Genomic DNA, 25,537 nt, shown 5'->3' with positions numbered 1-25,537 from the left:
ATATATTGGCCTTGGAGGGCGTGCAGTGCAGCGTAGATTTACCAGAGCGATACCTGGACTTCAAGGGTTAAGTTACAAAGAGAGATTACACAAATTAGGGTTGTATTCCCTAGAATTTATAAAGTTAAGGGGTGATCTGATTGAAGTTTTCAAGATATTAAGGGGAACAGATAGGGTAGATAGAGAAACTATTTCCACTGGTTGGGGATTCTAGGACTAGGGAGCATAGTCTAAAAATTAGAGCCAGACCTTTCAAGAGTGAAATTAGGAAAAACTTCTACACACAGTTTGGAACTCTCTTCCACAAACGGCAATTGTTGCTAGATGAATTGTTAATTTTAAATCGGAGATTGATAGCTTTTTGTTAACCAAAGGTATTAAGAGATTGGGCCAAAGGCGGCTATATGGAGTTAGGTCACAGATCAGCCGTGATCTCACTGAATGGCAGAACAGGCTTGAGGGGCTGAATGGCCTACTCCTGTTCCTATGTTTCTATGTTAGGGATGCCCTTCTGAGATTGGGGTTGAAGCATTTTGTTGGGAATGAGTAAAGGGAGCTTTACTCTACATCTGGCTGTGTTATACAGGAATCTTTCGATTTACCGGCACCTAAATAACCGGAAATCTCGGTTAACCGGCAAAATTCAAGAGTAGGTTCAGGTAAGTTTTATTACTTGCCTTCCTCGATCTGTTGCTGTGCAAGGGTCAAGGGTGTGGCTGCAGCTGTTGCTAAGCTACAGAGACGCTTAGAACTTGTGGCCATTGTTCTGAACCTGTTGCTTTATACGGAGCTCTCAGCTCCGTATCTTTTACTATAGCTTTCGGTTATCTGGAATTTTTGATGAACTGGCACCACGTCGGTCCCATCTGTGCCAGATAAAAAAAAGTTTCCTGTACCGGACGTGGGGTGACATTGGGTGCCTGAAACAGGAAACGTTCCATTCTCCAACACCAACATTCCTCACCTTCATGACCACAAAAAAATTAAAACAACTTTAAAAAATGATAGAAACAGATAGCCATCAACAGAAGTACTTACATATATTGGCACTTCATGGTAGCTTAGCTCCATCTCTTCTACATCTGTGTACAGGAATAGAGAAAAAATGTTTACAATTTATTATACAAATAAGTGTGCAGAGAGACTGATATTTTTGTGGCACATTGACATGTACCCTGGCAGGAGAAATAATTGTGTCCCTGTCCCCAAGAAGGCAAAGAAATAGAGTGAGTCAGGAATCAAGATTTTCAAAAAGTGCGGCGGTTCCTGAACCTAACAACACTATTCAAGTTTTCCATCATATTAATTTACCAATGCTTAATATAGGCTGTGGCACCAATAGTGACACTTTTATTTATTCTCTCAAGGAGAATTCAGGAAGTAATTCAATCAATTACACACTTAACAGGAGTACACCATAATGCACTACAAACAACTGGACTTAAAATGTCTCACTATAGAAGTGTAGCTTGAATATGTTAGCTCCCCTAAGCCATTTGTGAAATGAGGCCATTTTCTGTACATGTAGCTGAGGTTGTAATTGCTTTCCGAATTGTCATTTTGGGAGTGCAATGTACTTACTGTCTGAGCAAACCTGCAGATCCCGACCCAAATATTTTTATACCACTGGGTAGGGCAGTATGAGTTTGTGAATGTGAAAGTGAATATGAGTGTGTCAGCTGTGGCTCAGTGGTAGCACTCTCGCCTCTTGGTCAGAAGGTTGTGGGATCAAGTTCCACTCCAGAGACTCGAGCACATCAATCTAGGCTGACACTCCAGTGCAGCACTGAGGGAATGCTGCACTGTCTGAGGTGCCGTCTTTCGAATGAGACGTTAACAAAACTAAAACAGATTATCTGGTCATTATTACACTGCGGTCTGTGGGAGCTTGCTGTGTGCAAATTGGCTGCCGCGTTTCCTACAACAGTGACTACACTTCAAAAAAGTACTTCATTAGCTGTAAAGCGCTTTGGGACGTTCGTTAGTTGTGAAAGGCACTATTTAAATGCAAGTCTTTCTTTTCTTTTCAGGACTGGTAATTTGGAACAACCCCTCCCTCATTGGTGGATTTAAGATGACCATAATAAAAGAATAAAATCAGTTCTACAGTATTTTCCAATTAAGTGTTAGGTATCACATTAAGGGAACGGAAGCATAGTGGTAATGTCACTGGGCTAGTAATCCAGAGGCCTGGACTAATGATAGAGAGGTGCGTTCAAATCCCACCACAGCAGCTGGGGAAATTAAATTCAGTTAATTAAATAAATCTGGAATAAAAAGCTAGTATCAGTAATAGTGAAACTATCGGATTGTCGTAAAAATCCATCTGGTTCACTAATGTCTTTTAGGGAAAGAAATCTGCCGTCCTTACCTGGTCTGGCCAAAGCGTGACTCCAGACCCACAGCAATGTGGTCGACTTTTAACTGCCCTCTGAAATGGCCCAACAAGCCACTCAGTTGTAACAAACCGCTACGAAAAACAATAACAAGAATGAAACCGGCTACAGACACAGCAACGGCACATCCAGCCCAGTCAACGCTGCAAAGACCTCCTCACTAACATCTGTGCCAAAATTGGGATAGCTAACCCACAGACTAGTCAAGCAACAGCCTTACATAGTCATATACTAACAGAATCATACCTTTCAGCCAATGTCCCAAACACCTCCATCACCATCCCTGGGTATGTCCTGTCCCACCGGCAGGACAGACCCACCAGGGGTGGCGGCACAGTGGTATACAGTCAGGAAGGAGTGGCGCTGAGAGTCCTCAACATTGACTCCAGAGCCCATGAAGTCTCATGGCTTCAGGTCAAGCATGGGCAAGGAAACCTCCTGCTCATTACCACCTACCGCCCTCCCTCAGCTGATGAATCAGTACTCCTCCATGTTGAACACCACTTGGAAGAAGCAGAGAGTAGCAAGGGCATAGAATGTACTCTGGGTGGGGGACTTCAATGTCCATCACCAAGAGTAGCTCAGTAGCACCCCTACTGACTGAGCTGGCCGAGTCCTGAAGGACATAGCTGCCAGTCTGGGCCTGCGACAGGTGGCGAGAGAACCAACATGAGGGAAAAACCTGCTTGACCTCATCCTCACCAATCTACCTGTCGCAGATGCATCTGTTCATGACAGTATTGGTAGCAGTGACACTGCACAGTTATGTGGAGACGAAGTCCCATCTTCACACTAAGGACACCCTCCATCGTGTTGTGTGGCATTATCACTATACTAAATGGGATAGATTCAGAACAGATCTAGCAGCTCAAAACTGGGCATCCATGAGGTGCTGTGGGCGATCAGCAGCAGCAGAATTGTATTCCACCACAATCTGTAACCTCATGGCCCGGCATATTCCTCACTCTACTATTACCATCAAGCCAGGGGACCAACCCTGGTTCAATGAGGAGTGTAGAAGAGCATACCAGGGGCAGCACCAGGTGTAGCTAAAAATGAGGTGCCAACCTGGGGAAACTGCAACACAGGACTACATGCATGCTAAAAAGCGGAAGCAGCATGCTATAGACAGGGCTAAGCAATCCCACAATCAATGGATCAGATCAAAGCACTGCAGTCCTTCCACATCCAGTCGTGAATGGTGGTGTACCATTAAACAACTAACAGGAGGAGGAGGCGCCATGAATATCCCCATCCTCAATAATGGTGGAGCCCAGCATGAGAGAGTGCAAAACACAAGGCTGAAGCGTTTGCAACCATCTTCAGCCAGAAGTGCTGCGTGTATGATCCATATCGGCCTCCTCCTGAGGTCCCCACCATCACAGAAGCCAGTCTTCAGCCAATTCGATTCACTCCACGTGATATCAAGAAACAGCTGAGTGCACTGGATACAGCAAAAGCTATGGGCCCCGACAACATCCCGGCTATCGTACTGAAGACTTGTGCTCAGAACTTGCTGCGCCTCTAGCCAAGCTGTTCCAGTACAGTTACAACACTGGCATCTATCCGATAATGTGGAAAACTGCCCAGGTATGCCCTGTCCACAAAAAGCAGGACAAATCCAATCCGGCCAATTACCGCCCCATCAGTCTACTCTCAATCAGCAAAGTGACAAAAAGGTGTCATCGACAGTGCTATCAAGCGGCACTTACTCACCAATAACCTGCTCACTGGTCCCCAGTTTGGGTTCTGCCAAACATAGACAAAGGAGCTGAATTCCAGAGGTGAGAGTGACTGCCCTTGGCATCAAGGCAGCATTTGACCGAGTGTAGCATCAAGGAGCCCTAGTAAAACTGAAGTCAATAGGAATTGGGGGGGGGGGGGGGATTCACTCCACTGGCTGGAGTCATACCTAGCACAAATGAAGATGGTTGTGGTGGTTGAAGGTCAATCATCACAGCCCCAGGACATCGCTGCAGGAGTTCTTCAAGTCAGTGTCCTCGGCCCAACCATCTTCAGCTGCCTCATCAATGACCTTCCCTCCAACATAAGGTCAGAAATGGGGATGTTCGCTGATGACTGCACAGTGTTCATTGCCATTCACAACTCCTCAGATAATAAAGCAGTCCATGCCCGCATGCAACAAGACCTGGACGACGTTCAGGCTTAGGCTGATAAGTGGCAGGTAACATTCACACCACAGAAGTGCGAGTCAGTGACTATCTCCAACAAGCAAAAGACTAACCACCACTCCTTGATATTCAACGGCTTGACCGTCATGGAATCCCCCACCATCAACATCCTGGGGTCACCATTGACCAGAAATTTAAATACTGTGGCAGCAAGAGCAGGTCAGACATGCACAATGGAAGTTACGCTTGAGCGAACGAACGAACAAACAGAGGAATGAATGACTGAATGATTAAGCGATGCCAGTAGGACTGGCGTATATGGGTTCTTTCTTTTCTTGGTTTATTAAATAGTGGCAGTTTGTACTGTAAACATTATTGATTTACCTGTAAAAATTTATTATATTTATATTGTTGACCTGGTATTGACTTGGATAGAGAACTGGTTGGCAGACAGAAAGCAAAGAGTTGGAATAAACTGGTCTTTTTCCAAGTGACAGGCAGTGACTAGTGGGGTACCGCAGGATCGGTCCTTGGACCCCAGCTATTCACAATATATATTAATGATCTAGACGAGGGAACTCGATGTAATATCTCCAAGTTTGCAGACGACACAAAGCTGGGTGGGCGTGTGTGCTATGAGGAGGATGCCGAGAAACTCCAGTATGATTTGGACAGGTTGGGTGATTGGGCAGAAGCATGGCAGATGCAATATAACGTGGATAAATGCGAGGTTATCCACTTCGGTGTCAAAAACAGGAAGGCAGATTATTATCTGAATGGCAATAGATTGGGAAAAGGGGAAGTGCAACAAGACCTGGGTGTCCTTGTGCACCAGTCGCTGAAGGTAAGCATGCAGGTGCAGCAGGCGGTTAAGAAGGCAAATGGTATGTTGGCCTTCGTAGCGAGAGGGTTTAAGTACAGGAACAAGGATGTCTTGCTGCAATTGTACAGGGCCTTGGTGAGACCACACCTTGAGTATTGTGTGCAGTTTTGGTCGCCTAATCTGAGGAAGGATACTCTTGCCATGGAGGGAGTGCAGCAAAGATTCACCAGGCTGATACCTGGGATGGCAGGAATGACGTATGAGGAGAGACTGGGTCGATTGGGTTTATACTCGTTGGAGTTTAGAAGAATGAGGAGAGGGGAATCTCATTGAAACTTATAAAATTCTGACAGGACTGGACAGATTAGATGCAGGAAGGATGTTCCCGATGGCCGGGGAGTCCAGAACCAGGGGTCACAGTCGAAGGATAAGGGGTAAGCCATTTAGGACAGAGATGAGAAGGAATTTCTTCACCCAGAGAGTGGTGAACCTGTGGAATTCTCTACCACAGAAGGCAGTAGAGGCCAATTCATTAAATATATTCAAGAAGGAGTTGGATATATTTCTTAAGGCTAAAGGGATCAAGGGATATGGGGAGAAAGCAAGGACAGGGTACTGAATTTGGATGATCAGCCATGATCTCATTGAATGGCGGAGCAGACTCGAGGGGCCGAATGGCCTACTCCTATCTTCTATGTTTCTATGACCATTGTTTTGATTTCTTTTTGGGTTCAATAAAGACTCATTTCTGAAAGAGAATGTTGTTTAATCTAAAGTCTTGTTCAAGACTTTCTACAGCTTTTTACAGAACACACTATGCTGTGATGCATCTAGAATGAAACTGAAAGTAAAACTCCTCTGGACTGCTTGTCTCTCACATGACCTCTGCTGGTCAGGCATAAGTAATCAAACACAGACAAATATCATCACTATTTGCTGATATCATTACATCTCCCTTTCTTAAAACAAAAGTATTTTACTTTTAACTAACAACATTTAATGAACTTACATTATCATTATCATGATCAAGGTTTTTTACCCTTACTTTGTGTGTTCACATGAAATATGTCAATACACTAGAACTTGAAGAAAAAATAAGCTAACATTACTTCCTCCTTTAACAATAGTCCTTAAATTTGCTCAATGAGTCTCTGAGGAGGCTTCACGTGTCTTGAGGATTTTCTGATTGATTGTCCTTGAATCTGAGTTGTTGCCTCAGATGATTGGTTCTCAGCTGTGTGATCAGGTTGTTCACCAGTATCAGTCTCTTGACCTGCTGTGGCTGGTCCCATGAGAAGATCCCTACGATTTCTTCTCAGAACAGCACCCTCATCTGTCTGAATGGTGTATGATCTTGGTTGAACTTCACTCAGGACAGTTCCCTTCTGAGTCCATGTGTTTGTTTTGTCTTTCAACCTTACTTGGTCACCAGTGTGGAGTTCAGGTAGGTTTTGTGTTCCTCTGTCATATTAGTACTTTTGCTTTTCTTTCTGTTGCTCTTTGAACTTCCTCACTTTCTCCCCCTCTTTTGTTTTCAGGAGGTTCTCCGGGATGGGTAGGTTTGACCTTAGCCGACGTCCCATCAGGAGTTGGGCTGGTGACATACCACACTCGAGCGGCGTTGTGCGGTATACAAGCATGCTTTGGTAGAAGTCAGTTCCACTGTCTTTTGCCTTGTATATCAGTCTTTTCACTGTCTGGACCGATTTTTCCACTAGTCCATTGGACTGTGGATAGTGAGGACTTGACGTTGTGTGGACAAAGTCCCACTCTTTGGCAAAGTGTCGGAAATTTGCATTGTTAAACTGGGGTCCGTTGTCTGTGAAGACCTCGCTTGCCACGCCATGTCTGGAGAATATGGCTTTCATACTTCTTATCACAGCTTCTGCAGTGGTGGTGTACAGTCTACAAACCTCTGGATACAGGGAGTAATAGTCTGTGACGACAAGATAGTCCTTCCCTTGACATACGAATAGGTCAGCGCCTACCTTCTGGTAAGGTCTGTCTGGTGCTGGGTGTGGCTTTAGTGGTTCTACCGGATTGCTTGCTCGATATTTCAGGCATATTGTGCAGTTTGACACCTCATTTGTCACATCTTGGTTGATTCGTGGCCAGTACATCACCTCTCGTGCTCTTTTCTTACACTTTTCGATTCCCAGATGTCCTCCATGGATCTTTTTTAGCATCTCTCTTCTCAGACTCTTTGGGATAACTATTTTACTTCCTTTGTAGATGATGTCTTCGACCACTGATAGCAGAGTACTGGAACTGCAGGGCGGAACTATCACATTAACTTGTGCTCCAGTATCCAATTTAAATGGAATGTGTATGTCATTCACTTTTAGTGTCAACATCCAGTCTCTTTCTTCTTTTTTGTTTTCAGACACAACATCTACATTGAATTCCTCTATCTTGCTTTCATCTACTGTATGGACCTTGCTTTGTTGCGCTTGGTTCTTACAGCAACGGGCATAATGGTCGTTTTTGTTGCATCTATTGCATGTTTTACCATATGCTGGACACTTTCTTGGTGGATGCTGTGTACCGCATCGACTACATGACTTCCGATTGTCTCTTTCATTTTCGTTTGCTGGCCACATCTCTTTTTTCACATTGGCGCTCTCTTTGTTAAACGGTTTGTATCCGTTCTTTCTCACTGCATCCACGTTGCAGCTACTGTCACTGAACAGCTCCTTTGCCTGCAACTTCACAGTCTCTGTAACCCTACACAGTGCTATGGCTTTTCCCAGGTCTAGATCTTGCTCTCTTAGCAGTCTTTCCCTTAGACCATTATCTCGAATACCACACACCAGTCTGTCTTTTATCAGCGAGTCTGTGAGTCCCCCAAATTCACACGATTTGCTCCGGTTTCTCAGTTCAGTCACATACTGATCAATAGTCTCGCCGATTTTCTGTACACATGTGAAAAATTTGTGCCTCTCAAAGGTCACGTTGCGTTTAGGTATGCAGTAGGCCTCAAACTGTTCCATTATTTTATCTAGCTTCATTTTGTCTCCATCAACAGCAAATGTGAAGTTATTATACACCTCCAGCGCTTCATCACCCACGACATGCAAGAACAGTGACGATTTCTGTTTATTACTTTTCTTGTCAGCTCCGATTGCCGCTAAATACAACTCTAAACGTTGTTTGAACCTTCTCCAATTTTCAGCCACATTACCTGTTAATTGAAGCGTCGCCGGTGGGTGTAAACCTTCCATTTTTCACTTCATTAGCTATTCTCTAATGGTAAGCAACGATGTTCTCTTCTGGCTTGCTAATATGTGGAGAGCTGATTTTGCTTACTTGCCACAACTGCTTTCACTGTCCCATCAAGTTGCTAACTTCAGATTTTTTCTCTTTCAGCCACTTCTGACATCATGTTTTGATTTCTTTTTGGGTTCAATAAAGACTCATTTCTGAAAGAGAATGTTGTTTAATCTAAAGTCTTGTTCAAGACTTTCTACAGCTTTTTACAGAACACACTATGCTGTGATGCATCTAGAATGAAACTGAAAGTAAAACTCCTCTGGACTGCTTGTCTCTCACATGACCTCTGCTGGTCAGGCACAAGTAATCAAAAACACAGACAAATATGCTGTAAGGCATAAGTAATCAAACACAGACAAATATCATCACTATTTGCTGATATCATTACAACCATAACGCTGTTTTTGAGGCTTTTTTTTGTGGTCAATTAATGTAATGGATTTACTATGTAATTGATGAGTTGTATAAGTACTGTTGTACTTGAATGTTAAAATTTTAAAAAGGACAACAGGTAATACCAAGCATATAGCACTGGCGTAAAATTGTTTTTCACTATGGGTACCTGTACTGTTAATATTGTTGATTTGTCTGTAAAATTTACCACTGCATTTGTACTGTTAATCCTAAAGCTGTTTTTAAGGCTTTGTTTTATTGCGGCGAGTGAATGTAATGGATTTATTATGTAATTGAGGAGTTGTAACAAGTACTACCATATTTAAATATAAATATGTTTGATTCAAAAAAAGAGGTCAGAGGCTGGGTATTCTGTGGCGAGTGTCTCACCTCCCGACTCCCCAAAGCCTTTCCACCATCTACAAGGCACAAGTAAGGAGTGTGATGGAATACTCTCCACTTGCCTGGATGAGTGCAGCTCCAACAACACTCAAAAAGCTCGACACCATCCAGGACAAAGCGGCCTGCTTGATTGGCACCCCATCCACCACCTTAAACATTCACTCCCTCCACCATCGGTGTACCGTGGCTGCAGTGTGTACCATCTACAAGATGCACTGCAGCAACTCACCAAGGCTTCTTCAGCAGCACCTCCCAAACTCGCGACCTCTTCCACCTAGAAGGACAAGGGCAGCAGGCACATGAGAACACCACCACCTCCAAGTCACACACCATCCTGACTTGGAAACATATCGCCGATCCTTGTCGTCGCTGGGTCAAACACCTGGAACTCCCTATCTAACAGCACTGTGGGAGTACCATCACCACACAGACTGCAGCGGTTCAAGGCGGCGGCTCACCACCACCTTCTCAAGGGCAATTAGGAATGGGCAATAAATGCTGACCTTGCCAGCGACGCCCACATCCCATAAACAAATTTAAAAAATTATAATTGATCTGTTTTGTAATATTTAAATAGTCAGATTTAAATATTACAAGCAGTTTCTTCCACTTCAGGTTTATCAGCTTTAATAATGTTTGTTTTATATTGCTAATCAATGTTGATTGAGGTATTGGTGTCAAATTTATAATGGTATGCTCACCTTCCAAATGTTGCTGACACCCCGGCCCAACCATCTGCATACGTACTGGCAATTGCATTTCCAGGCCAGTCTGGAAGTGTGTTCGCAGAGAAAACCTGATGTATTCTGATTAAGTTTAGTACACTTTAATTAAAATTCACAATTGATTTTAAAAAATACTGGTGTTCATCTACATTCAACAGACTTATCCATCACTTTTTCAAAAGCTACCTGAATAGTCACACTTTCTCCCAGCCCTTTACAAAGGCACTTCTTCTTTCCCCTACACAGAGACACTCTTCTTCTTACTCTTCACAGGCACTCTTCTTACTCTTCACAGAGACACTCTTCTTACTCTTCACAGAGACACTCTTCTTCTTACTCTTCACAGGCACTCTTCTTACTCTTCACAGGCACTCTTCTTACTCTTCACAGGCACTCTTCTTACTCTTCATACTCTTCACAGAGACACTCCTCACAGAGACACTCTTCTTACTCTTCAGAGACACCACTTCTTACTCTTCACAGGCACTCTTCTTACTCATCACAGAGACACTCTTCACAGAGACATTCTTCTAATTACTCTTCAGAGACACTCTTCTTACTCTCCAGACACTCTTCTTACTCTTCAGAGACACTCTTCTTACTCTTCAGAGACACCACTTCTTACTCCAGAGACACTTCACAGAGACAGTCTTCTTACTCTTCACAGGCACTCTTCTAACTCTTCACAGAGGCACTCTCTTCCCCCTTCTGAAACTTTCCAAAATTTCAGAAATCCAATTACTCAAATCAGCACGTGTTCACAAACACTATTGCAGATCAGAAAAAATAACTAAATAAAAAACATTAGCAAAATATGTAATGCACAGTGAGATTAAAAGGGATGGGGGAAGATTAAAGAAAACCCTGTAAAGAAGGCTGCCTCTGGTACTATAATTTTGCATTACTGATGTTCCACCACTAGAGTGCATTGCCAAGCCGCCCAATAGTAGAGCTCCCTCTACTGTTAGAAAACACATAGCTCAGCATTTCAATGTACCCACGGTGTCTTTGAGACTTGAGAATTTTTATGCAGGTTATGACTAAAAACATGTCTCAGACCCTAAATTTGTACAATTTTCAATCCTGTGCCACGTATCAACATAATGTCCAAATAGGCCTTTTTCCCAACCCCAGGAATCAAGTGCCAAATAATACTGTTTGCAACATAAATCAATTTAAAAACATGTTTGACTAAAAGGGATAGCATGATGAATAAAAGAATATTCCTTATTTTGTTCAATAATTCCTTGAATTTTGCCTACTGAGTTCTCTAGAGGACTTTAGCGCCCAATCAACAACCAAAAATTTTGCCCAACATTCAAAAGCGAAAACCAGAATGCTACCCCACAGTTACATATTGAAAACACAAACCCATAAAGGCATCTTCCCTGTTAAATGGACAAGGGTGCACAAAATACAATAATTACAGACTGATGGTGCCAACCATGCCCATCTGTGGATGAGGAGGAAATAATGTGAAATGTTGTTAAAATCATCATCAAGGAGCTTTGCAGTTGAGGTGAAAATATTTCTTACAGATGTACAGCCTGGTTCTGAGTGTGTCTGCTTTTGAAAAGGTACCCAGTGTCTGATGAGAGTAAACACTTAAGAAATCTGATGGAGCATTATCATCTTGAGATGACTATCACTTTGCACAGGTATACATCCAGTACACATGGAAGGTTCCAAGCATGCCAAAATCCAGAAAGAATCCAATTTCTGATTGGGGGAGGATGTTTATAAAGTTATTTCCCCATGCCCACAGTTCCACACTAGCAACCAAGCTCAGATTATCCAACTGTCTTGTTGTCCCAGACCTGACATATGGAGCTGACAAATGGATGATGTTGACCAATGGTGCCTCCAATGAATACTTGAATTTATTTTTATTATTCATTCATGGGCTGTGGGCTTCGCTGGCAAGGCCAGCCTTTACTGCCTATCTCGAATTGCCCTCGAGGTGGTGGTGGTGAGCCGCCTTGAACTGCTGCAGTCCATGTAGTGAAGGTATTCCAAAGTGCTGTTAGGTAGGATTTTGACCCAGCCACGATGAAGGACCGGCGATATATTTCCAAGTCAGGATGGTGTGTGACTTGGAAGGGAACTTGGAGGTGGTGGTGTTCCCATGTGCCTGCTGCCCTTGTCATTCTAGGTGGTAGAAGTCATGGGTTTGGGAAGAAGCTGTCCAAGAAGCCTTGGGAAGTTGTGGCAGTGCATCTTGTAGATGGTACACACTGCAGCCATGGTATGCCGGTGGTGGAGGGAGTGAATGTTTAAGCTGGTGGATGGGGTGCCAATCAAGCGGGCTGCTTTGTCCTGGATGGTGCCGAGCTTCGAGTGTTGTTGGAGCTGCACTCATCCAGGCAAGTGGAGAGTATTCCATCACACTCCTGAATTGTGCCTTGTTGATGGTGGAAAGGCTTTGGGGAGTCTGGAAATGAGTCGCTTGCTGGGAGTGTACTATAGGCCTCCAAACAGTCAGGGGGAGATAGAGGAACAGATATGTAGGCAAATCTCAGAGAAATGTGCAAATAATAGGGTAATAATAATGGGGGATTTCAACTTCCCCAATATTAACTGGGATAGTCAGAGTGTGAAAGGCTCAGAGGGTGTAGAATTCTTAAAGTGCATCCAGGAGAGCTTTTTGAGCCAGCATGTAGAAAGTCCTACAAGAGAGGGGGCGGTACTGGACCTAATTCTAGGGAATGTGGCCGGCCAAGTGGAAAAAGTGCTAGTAGGTGAGCACTTTGGTGACAGTGACCATAATATGGTAAGATTTAAGGTGGTCATGGAAAAGGACAGGGATGGGCCGGAAATAAAGGTTCTAAATTGGGGGAAGGCCGATTTTAATAGGATAAGGCAGGATCTGGCCAAAATGGACTGGGATCAGCTACTTGTAGAAAAATCCGCATCGGAGCAATGGGAGGCTTTCAGAAGGGAGATTGAGATCATACAATGGCAACATGTTCCCGTAAAGGTCAAGAGTGGTTCCAAAAACCACAGGGAACCGTGGATGTCAGGGGATATAAGAGAATAGATTAGGAAAAAAAGGAGGGCTTTTGGTAGATACAAAAGGCTAAAGACGGAGGAAGCCCGAGAGGAGTACAAAAAGTGCAGGGGGATACTTAAAAAAGAAATTAGGAGATCAAGGAGGGGCCATGAAATAACACTGGTGAGCAAAATAAAGGAAAATCCGAAGATGTTTTATAAGTATATTAAGGGTAAGAGGATAACTAGGGAAAAAATAGGGCCCATTAGGGACAAAAGTGGCAATCTGTGTGTGGAGCCGGAAGATGTAGGAGGGGTTCTAAATGAATTTTTTGCATCTGTTTTCACTATGGAGAAGGACGATGTAGACATAGAAATAGGGCGGGGGGACTGTGATATGCTCGAACATATTAACATCGAGAGGGAGGAGGTATTGGCGGTTTTAGCTGGCCTAAAAATGGATAAATCCCCAGGCCCGGATGAAATGTATCCCAGGCTGCTGTGTGAGGCAAAGGAGGAGATTGCGGGGGCTCTAACACATATATTCAGGACCTCTCTGGCCACAGGGGATGTGCCAGAGGACTGGAGAACCGCTAATGTAGTACCATTATTCAAGAAGGGTAGTAGGGAAAAACCGGGGAACTACAGGCCAGTGAGCCTAACATCAGTGGTAGGAAAATTATTGGAAAAAATCCTGAGGGACAAAATTTGTCTCCACTTGGAGAGGCAAGGATTAATCAGGGATAGTCAACATGGCTTTGTCAAGGGAAGATCATGTCTGACTAATTTGATTGAATTTTTTGAGGGGGTGACTAGGTGTGTGGATGAGGGTAACACAGTGGATGTGATATACATGGATTTCAGTAAGGCCTTCGATAAAGTCCCGCACAGGAGACTGGTCAAGAAGGTAAGAGCCCATGGAATCCAGGGTGCCTTGGCACATTGGATACAAAACTGGCTTAGTGGCAGAAGGCAGAGGGTGATGGTCGAAGGTTGTTTTTGTGACTGGAAGCCTGTGGCCAGTGGGGTACCACAGGGATCGGTGCTGGGTCCCTTGCTGTTTGTGGTCTACATTAATGACTTGGATATGAATGTAAAGGGTATGATCAGTAAGTTCGCGGATGATACAAAAATTGGTAGGGTGGTAAATAGCGAGGAGGGTAGCCTCAGTCTGCAGGACGATATAGATGGGTTGGTCAGATGGGCGGAACAGTGGCAAATGGAATTTAACCCAGAAAAGTGCGAGGTGATGCACTTTGGGGGGGACTAACAAGGCAAAGGAATACACAATGAATGGAAAGACCCTAGGCAAGACGGAGGGTCAGAGGGATCTGGGTGTGCAAGTACACAGATCCCTGAAGGCGGCGGAACAGGTGGATAAGGTGGTAAAAAAGGCATATGGGATACTTGCCTTCATTAGCCGAGGCATTGAATATAAGAGCAAGGAGGTTATGATGGAGCTGTATAAAACACTGGTTAGGCCACAGCTGGAATACTGTGTGCAGTTCTGGTCGCCACACTACAGGAAGGATGTGATCGCGTTAGAGAGGGTGCAGAGGAGGTTCACCAGGATGTTACCAGGGCTGGAGCGCTTCAGCTATGAAGAGAGACTGGGCAGATTGGGTTTGTTTTCCTTGGAGCAGAGGAGGCTGAGGGGGGACATGATTGAGGTGTACAAAATTATGAGGGGCATAGATAGGATGGATGCTGAGGAGCTTTTTCCCTTAGTAGAGGGGTCAATAACTAAGGGGCATAGATTCAAGGTAAAGGGCGGGAGGTTTAGAGGGGATTTGAGAAAGAACTTTTTCACCCAGAGGGTGGTTGGAGTCTGGAACTCACTGCCTGAAAGGGTGGTGGAGGCAGAAACCCTCACAACATTTAAGAAGCATTTGGATGTGCACTTGAAATGCCATAGCATACAAGGCTACGGGCCAAATGCTGGAATATGGGATTAGATTAGACAGGGCTTGATGGCCGGCGCGGACACGATGGGCCGAAGGGCCTCTATCCGTGCTGTATTACTCTATGACTCTATGAGAATACCTAGCCTCTGACCTGCTCTTGTAGCCACAGTATTTATGTGGCTGGTCCAGTTAAATTTCTGGTTAATGGTGACCCCCAGGATATTGATAGTGGGGGATTTGACGATGGTAATGTCATTGAATGTCAAGGGGAGATGGTTAGACTTTCTCTTTTGGAGTCCGCTGGTACAACATGGAAGGCATACAGCACAACCCGCTGGTCTCTGAAACCATGAGTCTCCAACAACTGCAACTATTCAGGTATATCGCCTGGTGAGAAGAGAGTTTTGATGTGAAGGGTACCCTGCAAGCCTCCCAATCCAGACCGGGGTAGACCTTGAGGTCGACCAAGAGCCACTTGGAACCATGCAGTCCCTGAAAAAGCTCAACTTATGCTTCCACATTGCATGGTATTACGTACAGGGCAGAGAAGCCAGGAAACATCGCATACGCACCTCCACGCTCCCATTGGTGGAGGAGGCAATTAGCAGTGGTAGTGGTTAATTCTTCATTTGTGAACCTAGAGAATGAGGATCAGCAAGCTGTTCACATGCCAATCTTGTTCTTTTCTTCCCTGCAACCTAGATGTGCATCTTACAGCAGAGATGACTGAACTGTGATCACAAGCAGGAACCTTGGCTGACTTTCCCACTCCTAATCCAAGGACACCACAGCCAATTCTGCTTCCTCTCAACATCCCTGGCTGAAATCAGCTAACTCAGCAGAGACTGGAAATTAAACATAGCACCTTCCTGGTTTTGTATTTTTCAATACTATATCATGTGGTATATTTACCTACTGAATCATCAGGGTTTGTTTAAAGTCTGGCAAGGTGATGCTCGATAATTAAGGTGATAAGTTTAGGGTGTTCGAGAGACAAAAGAACCAAAACACGTCCGCTGTTTTCAGCAAAGCAGATAGAATAATAATACTGCTCCGTATACATTTACTTTGTACAATAACTTCTACAATTTTGATTTGAAACTTCACCAACCCTGACACATTGGAGCTTGAACATTTATTTTAAAGTTATATTACTGTATCTTTACATTTTGCTGCAAGTTTAAAGTCATTAGAAGTCATGGATCTGTGCCACTGTGCCTAGCTAAACAAACAGCTCAATGTACTTTTAACTGCAAACATATGCACATGTATCAGACGTGCTCATTTTCTTTTCAATTTTCTCTTTAATACTCAAAATAAACAGAATGTTGCCCGAACATATTAGAACCTATTGTGCTCTGTGAAATGTTCTAATTTTGTAGCTAACAGTAAACACACTGATTGTGAACAGACAGTGCTTATAAGATCAATGATTCTGGTTCAACAAATATCACAGCAATATTCTGCCCAAGTCGATCACCAAATTGGCAAAAAAAAGCTTAGGCCTTGCTTGAATGTCAACAATCACGAGACCAAAACTAGCACATTACCCAAACAAGCTCAAGATTGTTTTTCTATAAACAAATCCTTTGCTGCTGGAACACTACTTCCCGGAGCTAAAAGGGCACTTAATTGACCTTTGCTGGCTTCCTACAAAAGGAACTAGTTTAAAATCAACATACAATAACAGATTCAATCTTAGCTGCTAACACACCCAGCATTAAGAGGAACATTACAAGATTTATCTGGATGACTTCCTAATCAAATGGTCTTCCCCTTGAACGTTAATGTAGGCACAAAAGATTTGCCTAAGTTCTCATTTCATACACTGAACAGGCATTAGACAGTGCTGCACAATCGAACATCATTGCCTTACAAAAAGACCCTTTGTTGCCAATGTCAGCTTAGCTCAGTTGGTAGCACTCTCGCCTCAGTCAAAAATTTGTTCTTTCAAGCCCCACTCCAGGACTTAAGCATGCAATTTAAGACAACTCTCCAATATAGCACTGAGCAAAATGTTAACTTTCAGATGAGGTTTAACCTGAGGCTCCATTTTCCTGTCCAAATGGGCGTAAAAGATCCCATGGCACTATTCAAAGAGCAGCATGGAGTTTTCCCAACTGCCTTGGCCAACATTCTTTCCACAACCAAGGCCACCAAAAGCAGATTATCTGACCATTCATTCATTTGCTGAATGTGGGACCACACAAACTGGCTGCTGCATCTAGAATCCGAGAATGATACAGCACAGGAGGCCATTCGGCCCATCATGCCTGTGCCGGCTCTTTGCTAGAGCTATCCAATTAATCCCAGACCCCTGCTCTTTCCCCACAGCCATGTAAAAAAGTTTCCCTGTAAATTGTTTATACAACAGTGACTACATTTCAAAAGCAAATTCACTGACTGAAGGACTTTTGGACTTCCTGAGGATATAGCCAGTGCTATAGAAATGCAAACTCACTTCTTTCTTATGCTTACAGTTACAATACAGAACTAACCCACCACAATAACAGACAAGCTTCCCAAGTTTATTGTTTCTTTGCAGTCTCTAAATTTTCAAATCAGTCCATAAGCAACCACATCCTCAGCAGACAGGGTGGCTTTGGCAATTAAAATCATCAATAGCACAGTATTATCCACACTTTTACTTGTTTACATTTATTTTTTAAATGCATTCACGGGGTGTGGGCATCAAGGCCAGCATTTATTGCCCATCCCTAATTGCCCTCGAGAAGGTGGTGGTGAGCTGCCTTCTTGAACCACTACAGTCCGTGTGGTGAAGGTACTCCCACAGTGCTGTTAGGTAGGGTGTTCCAGGAAATTGACCCAGCAACGATGAAGTAATGTTGATATATTTCCAAGTCAGGATGATGTGTGACTTGGAGGGGAACTTGGAGGTGGTTGTGTTCCCACGTGCCTGCTGCCCTTGTCCTTTTAGGTGGAAGAGGCCACAGGTTTGGGAGGTGCTGTCGAAAAAGCCTTGGCGAGTTGCTGCAGTGCATCTTGTAGATGATTCACACGTGTTGTGTGTTAACACACTTGCCAAGATCGATTTCTATTTGCTTTTTTTCCCCCCCCCCACTTTCTTTACCATGAATCGACTCGAACAGCTCCTTGAGCTCAACATTGATGAAACAGACAATAGGATCAGATACCATGTAAACCAACCCTCCCAAAAAAAACCTTGGGGGAGAAATTCGGTATCGCCCCATTTGGGGCGCAATTATCGGCCGGGCGCAAAGTTTAGCGCCTGGCGCTAATTATCGCCTCCGACTGCAAACTTGGCTTCTATCGCCCCTGGGAGGTGATTGGAGCGCTAAATCAGGCGCGACACACCTCTCAAGACGCTAATGCCGAGGAGCGAGGCGCTACCTCAGAGCGCTGGTGAAGCTCATGTGATGCCAGTCAGCAATGGAACACAGACACACTGGCACCGGTCAGTTCTTAAAGGGGAGGGTCGATCTTGCTCTCCATCCACACCCTGCTCATTCCAGCCTTGAATCTCAGCCTGGAGAGACCTGTACATCAAGTCTGCTGGAAAGAACAATGGAAAGGCCCAGGGAAAGAGCTCAGAGTGCAGCCCCCATAGTCTCTTCTAAATCGATGCAAGGAAGGTCAAATCAAAATGAACCTGCAAAGTGCTGCTCAGTACCCAAAACTCCTTCACACAGCGTTGAATCACTCCAGAAGTCTCTCTCTCTCTCACACACACAAAGCGTGGTGCAAAAAATATCACCGACAAAAAAAGGCAGGCAGCGGTCACCTTTAAATAGCGCTCCCCCAGTCCCTTCCCGACTGCAAAACGCTTCCCTCAACTTGTCGTTGCTAGCAGCAGGCGGTAAGGCAGGGGGTGCCACGCAATGTTTCGGGGCGCTGCATGTTCAACTGACGTCACGAACTGCGGGTGCAGGAGATCATGGCGGTAGTGTTTAGCGCCACCGCAAAATGTCTGGTCAATTTTGCGAGTGGCGCAAACACCGCCATGCCCGGACGCTAGCTGCTTTGTGCCCCATAGGGCGCTAACAGGAGGCGCAAAGCAACTGAATTTTTCCCCCCTTGTATTTATCTACATGCAAGTTTCACAAACTGCATGGACAAATTAGCAAATGATATTTTAAAAAATTAACAGTGTAACATACTTCACACACATAAATGGCACATACATCAATAGCCAGTAGAGGTCTTCCAGCAATCACTTAATATGTTTATTTGCAAAAAACATTCGTTTTACATTTCACAAAAAGTGCTTGGAGAGTGACTGAGGCAAGTGGATTGGAGTATTTACTGTTAACATAGGGAAAAAAACCCAAACAAAAAAATGAACTGGAATTATAGGTATCAGAGCACAATGGCCCGGAATTTGCGGTGGGTAATAACAGCAAACAACAGCGTTCGCTGTTATTGCCCTTTGAAACAGACCACAACTTCAGGATGTAGGAAATCCTGAAGATGCAGTCAGTCATTCGCTGCTCAGGCACTGTGGACCCACCCCGCCCCCACCATAGCCGGCAAACAGTGTAATCAGGGAAATCAGTGAAATGGACGAAAACCTGGGCTTTTCCACGGTAATATCGCTGTTAAATTCCCCATTAAAAGTTAGACTTTGTTGGATTCAATGTAACTGGAGTTTTTAAATTGTATTGACTGCTAACCAAATGTTATGGCCCTGAAAAACTAATTTTAATTTTGTGGAGTGTCAAATTTCTTCATTTTAATAAAAATTACAATTTTTAAGAGATTTAAAGAAAAAGAAATTCATTTTTTTCAAAGTTAGTTCATATTTATTTCAAGTTTACCTTTTACCCATGTGCGAGCTCCAATCTTTATTTTGTTCTGTATAACATTTTTTTTAAGTCAGAATAAAAAGGAGCTTTTCACTTCCTGGTTCCGTGTCGGTAAAAATTCTGCATTGTGATTGGCTACTTAGACAGCTTGTTGACATCATAGCAGCTCGCGCTATGGAATTCCCATTACACTGCACTGATCACAATTGACCACCGGAAAAGCCAAACTTCTCGCCACAGAGATCGCGAGATTTTTGTGGAAAGCTTTCTTAAAATCATCAATAGCACAGTATTATCCACACTTTTACTTGCTTCGCCGCTGACGGCAAATTACGGGCCAATGCAGTTTGGTACACAAGCCCTGTGTTCTCTAATCATAAACAATGTGGCGAGTAGGCACCCACCCATTCATACTTCACTGACAGCTGCCCACCCCTGAGGTGTCGTGGTGAAATTCACATCCATTTTTTTGATCACTGTATTAAATTCTTATCCCCAGCTCACTTTCTTCTCATCCAGTTATAAATAATGTTTATTTCTCCATTGTATTTTATCTTAAATGTATCCATTCAATCTCTTTTGTGCCTTTTAATACCTTCATGTGTTGAATTTTGAATGTAAAGACAATCTCTAATTGCCACCTAATTATCACCCGTGTTTTATTACTAGTTAGAAAATGCAATCCGTCTAATTACTGACACTTTGAGACAGAGAAACAGACCTCCAAGACCCTATGACAAAGCACCAAATTTATGTTTACAGAGATTTTTCAAAAGTTACAAACCAGTGCCGCCTGACTAGAATACCCTGACCTCAACCCCCACCCAGTGTTGGAAGGCCCCGGCCCACAAACCAACAGCTGGAAAATACCATGAATCCATCAGTTATACTTCCCAGTTCTGCCAAACCCCAGGTTTCTCTTCCAGTGATGCCTGACCAAACGATCCCACATGCTGCCCAACCTCAACAGCCCGACAACAATGCTGACAAACTCCAGGACCGCCACCCCTGTTCTGGAAAAAGTCCATAACCACCCTCACAGTGCTACTAAAGCCCAGGATTGTCCTCAGTGCTACCAAAAGTGCATGACTGTTCCAGTATGACTAAACCCTACCCAATACTGCTAAATACCAAACATCTAACCCCAACTGGTACACTTTGCATATCATCTTGTGTGTATTCTCTCCAAAATATCAGCTAAAAATGCCAGAATGTCAATTAATAAAAATGAAATTTAGTCCTGCTGTAATTCCTCCATGACATAAAGAACTTAATTGTTAAAAAAAAAAGCATGACCTCAGACTCAGTCAGCAATGCCACAGGAAATCTGCTACTTATTATAAATTTATATGTTTCATATTAATGCATTTTAACTCTAATTTCCTTTTTTCCAAAACTCTAAAATTATATAAAAACCTTGCATATTTAATCTTATCCCAAATCACTAAAAACTAGTGCACAGCTACAAAAAGTAATCAAATAGGCTAATGATCAAACCCCATCTGGAGTACTGTGTTCAGTTTTGGGCACCGCACCTTAAGAAAGAAATATTGGCCTTGGAATGGGCACAACGCTGGTTCATTAGAATTATATCAGGACTTAAAGGATTAAATTATGAAGAGAGGTTGCATAAACTTGGCTTGTATTCCTTTGAATTTAGGCGGTTGAGGGGTGATCTAATCAAGGTGTTTATAATGATATAAAGGGATTTAATAGAATTGACACAGAGAAACTATAACCTCTGGTTGAGGAATCCAAAACAAGGGGGTAGAATGTTAACATTAGAGGTAGGCCATTTAAGAGTGAAATCAGGAAGCGCTCTTTCCACAGAAAACGTAGTGGAAATCTGGAACTCTCTCCCCCAAAATGCTGTGGGTACTGGGTCAATTTAAATTTTCAAGATTGTGATCGGTAGATTTGGTTAGGTAGGTGTATCCACATAATAGACTTGTTAGCAAAATTGAAGCCCATGCGATTAAAGGGAAAGTGGCTGTGTGGATACAAAATTGTCTACAGGTCAGAAAGCAGAGTAGTGGTGAATGGTTGTTCTTCAGACTGGAGGGAAGTGTGCAGTGGTTTCCCGCAGGTGTCGCTGTTGGGACCACTGCTCTTTTTGATATATATTAATGACCTGGACTTGGGTATACAGGGCATAATTTCAAAGTTTGCAGACAACATGAAACTCAGAAATGTGAGGAGGTTAGTAACAGACTTCAAGGCGGCATAGACTGGTGAAATGGGCAGACATATGGCAGAGCAGTGTGTAGGAAGAATGAGGACAGGCAATATAAACTAAATGGTGCAATTTTAAAGGTGGTGCAGGAAGAGGGGGCCCTGGGGGTGTATGTACACAACAACAACAACTTGCATTTATATAATGCATTTAACGTGGTAAAACATCCCGAGACATTTCACAGGAGCGTTATCAAACAAAATTTGACACTGAACCACATACGGAGATATTAGGACAGATGACCAAAAGCTTGGTCAAAGAGGTACAGTTTAAGGCGCGTCTTAAAGGAGGAGAGAGAGAGAGGTAGAGAGGTTTACGAAGGGAATTCCAGACCTTAGGACCAAGGCAGCTGAAGGCACAGCCACCAATGGTGGAGCGATTAAAATAGGGATGCGCAAGAGGGCCTGTATTGAGAGTGTATGCAAAGCATTTTCTGCTAAAATTTGTGCATGTGGCTATAACAGTAGCCACACTTGTGGTAGTCAGCAATCTATTGGACAACACTGGTATAATGCAAGTAGATTCCTCCTCGAGCACTGGGTGCAATTGACTGGCTTCGCTGCTTAACATAGTTTGACCTCATTTAAACAAAAAAGTTAAGAAACTATGTAAAGCAAGGTGACGACAAAGTTAAAAGGCAACAAAAGAGAGTCTGTGTCTCATGGCCCTCATTTGCTATTTTATGATTTTCAGGAAGAGCTGGATCAGATCCTCGAGTTGATACTGTAATGGAATCATTAAGGTGAATGTAGTGGCGCTTCTTAGTTTCCAAACAGGCAGGCCACTGGGCTGTGGGGCTTTTAACATCGAGTAGACGCGTGTCGAAATAAAACGTTCCCAAACGTAGCTTTGTCTTTTAAACGGTTTACTATAACACTTAACAAACAGAATTACAAAGCAAACACGTATAAACGAACACGGTCAAAAACTGTACTGCTCCAAACCTCACAGCTTCTGCCTCTTTCACCACGTGCAGTTTAAAACTGTAAGATGGCTGCACCCATGTGTGGCTTAGGGACTGTTCCATTGTGGCAAGAATGAAGGGGGTGTCGGACTATATTACTGGAGCAAGAAAATAGAGGGTTTCTTAATACAATAAGTCGTTCAGGTAAATTAACTGTATTATGCCATTTAGCCACTATTTTAAAGTATTTTCTTAAGCTTTTATGGCTCTTACAGTGAAGGTGATAAGTAGTACTGTATTTCAATCCTACAGCAAGTGCAGTCTCATTAAATAGTATGCAGCTGAAACATTTTCCAGGATGTGTGCTGGCATGCTAAGGTGAGCCACAAATTATAGTTTTTCATTTATTGTTCACTGTTAATAAGTTTGGATCAGGAAAGCCTACCCATGATGGAGTTTGCATTGTGGCTTTTTCAATGCAGATAAAAGGTATGTAGAGAGCACTACATAAATGGTCAACCCTGTGGCAATCATAAAGGTAAATGATCCACTGACAGCATAACTGCATTTTTCCACTGGCAAAATAAACCTGCAACATGGTTTTAAAGAACACAGTGTGCATTGTGTGTTTGGGATAATCTGTTTAAATATGGCAATACCAAAAAAAGACTTATAAAACTCACCAAGAACTGCAAGTAGATCTATTGTTTAGAATCACAAAGCACAGCATTTGATAACTCGTAGATTATTATTGCCAAATTTAAAATGTCTCCCTTGCATTCTGAACTCTCTCTTTCTCTATATTGGGTTAAATGCACACCTTGACTAATGCATTAATATAATTTCAAAAAGGGGTTATATCGGACTCTAAATAAAAAGGTGGATGGATCAAGTATCACAGATAACTGTCATTATTAGTGCTAGCCAGCAGAAAGAAAAAGACTTACATTTATATAGCACCTTTCACAACCTCAGGATGTACCTTAGCAGTCAACAGCGAACAAACTACTTTTGAAGTGTAGTCACTGTTGGAAATGTGGCCACCAATTTGCACACAGCAAGGTCTCACAAACAGCAATGTGATAATGACCAGTTAATTTGTTCTTCGGTGTTGGAGATAAATATTGGCCAGGACACTGGGGAGAATTCCCCTGCTCTTCTTCGAAATAGTGCCATGGGATCTTTTACATCCACCCGAGAGGGCAGATGGCGCCTCAGTTTAATGTCTCATCTGAAAGATAGCACCTCCAACAGTGCAACACGCCCTCAGTACGGCACTGGAGTGTCAGCCTAGATTTTATGCTCAAGTCCCTGGAGTGGGACTTGAACCCACAACCTTCTGACTCCGAGGCAAGAATGCTGCCACAGAGTCATACTGACACCTTAGAGACACTATAGGTGTGATGTTTCTGTACCTCTGAACATCATTTTGGCAATATTGCCCAATTGGAAAGGATACCCTTGTGTTATTCTTTTGTCCCAATTCAAATTTCAAAGCAAAGAGGAGATATAATCTTGCCCATATGTAGATTTCTTCAGTGGCAGACAGTTGATCAGCTAAAGCTAGTGAAATGCTCCATCAATATTCAATTTCACATATACTTTGCATCATGGGCATTGATCCAAAAGTAAAAATATAGCAACAGATTCTGTAAGTTAGGTTGATTTATTTAGCTACTTTTGCATAGAATCATAGAAAAATACAGTGCAGGAGGAGGCCATTCGGCCCATCGACTTTGTGCCAACCCTTTTGAAGAGTAATCCAGTTAGTCCCACTCCCCCGCTCTTTCCCCATATCCTTGTAATTTTTTCTCCTTCACAAATTTATCCAATTCCCCATCAGGCAGTGCATTCCAAATCCTAACCACTCATTGCGTAAAAAAGTTTTTCCTCATGTCGTCTCTGGTTCTTTTGCCAATCACCTTAAATCTGTGCCCTCTGGTTATTGACCCTTCAGCCATTGGAAACTGTCTCTTTATTGAATCTATCTGAACCCTTCATGATTTTGAACACCTATATTAAATCAAATGCATCTATTAATTTTGTTTCTTAAGCCTGATTCAAAGTTTGTAGCCTGAGAAATAGTTTGTCAGAGTTATTTATGAATCAAGAGAGAGGATCAGAAGAATATGGTAGTAGTCTATCTTGTTTCCAGTGTATATTTTAACAGTAAAAGGTTAATATCTTACCCTACTGCCCCAGATCACATCACGAAAAAGGTCACATTTCAGTTTATAGGCTTTCTATGGAAGCAGACTATTGTGTTGGGCATGAGGAAAAGTATCTGAAGTGAGCTTGAACAATTACTATCTTGAATATTTCATCAGAAGCCTTAACCTGCAATTTCCTGTCAATTTATGCTCAACAAACAACATAAATCGCAGCACAATGCTGATTCCCAGCACAAAAGATTGAAGAAATTCGGGTGTAAGTTCTTGTTATACGCTGAAATTTCCTTGATCTTTTACGCTGGTTCTTCAAAACCTACGCCCTGACCCACCTAATGAACATACAACGCAAATTTCCCCCATTTACAAAGGTTCAGGACGAGTGTAAATTTGCATCTGCATCTTCAGGCACACA

The 25,537-nt window shown here is 43.1% G+C and overlaps 1 protein-coding gene across 5 annotated transcripts in view; it reads right to left on the bottom strand.

Moving 5' to 3' along the window:
• The window catches only part of arhgef28a (Rho guanine nucleotide exchange factor (GEF) 28a), a 678,106-nt gene that overhangs the window by 594,788 nt on the left and 57,781 nt on the right, over positions 1–25,537 (bottom strand). For all 5 annotated transcript variants that reach the window (XM_085990347.1, XM_085990327.1, XM_085990336.1 and 2 more), the window contains one exon: positions 1,039–1,082. In XM_085990347.1, the coding sequence (XP_085846473.1) occupies positions 1,039–1,071 (33 nt within the window). In that variant the 5' untranslated portion in view covers positions 1,072–1,082. The remainder of the gene's footprint in view (positions 1–1,038; positions 1,083–25,537) is intronic.

The sequence above is a fragment of the Somniosus microcephalus genome, chromosome 1, assembly GCF_052327205.1.
Source record: "Somniosus microcephalus isolate GS21.2 chromosome 1, FLI_Smic_1.0, whole genome shotgun sequence".
Lineage (NCBI taxonomy): Eukaryota > Metazoa > Chordata > Chondrichthyes > Squaliformes > Somniosidae > Somniosus > Somniosus microcephalus.
This window is presented reverse-complemented; position numbering and strand designations above follow the sequence as displayed.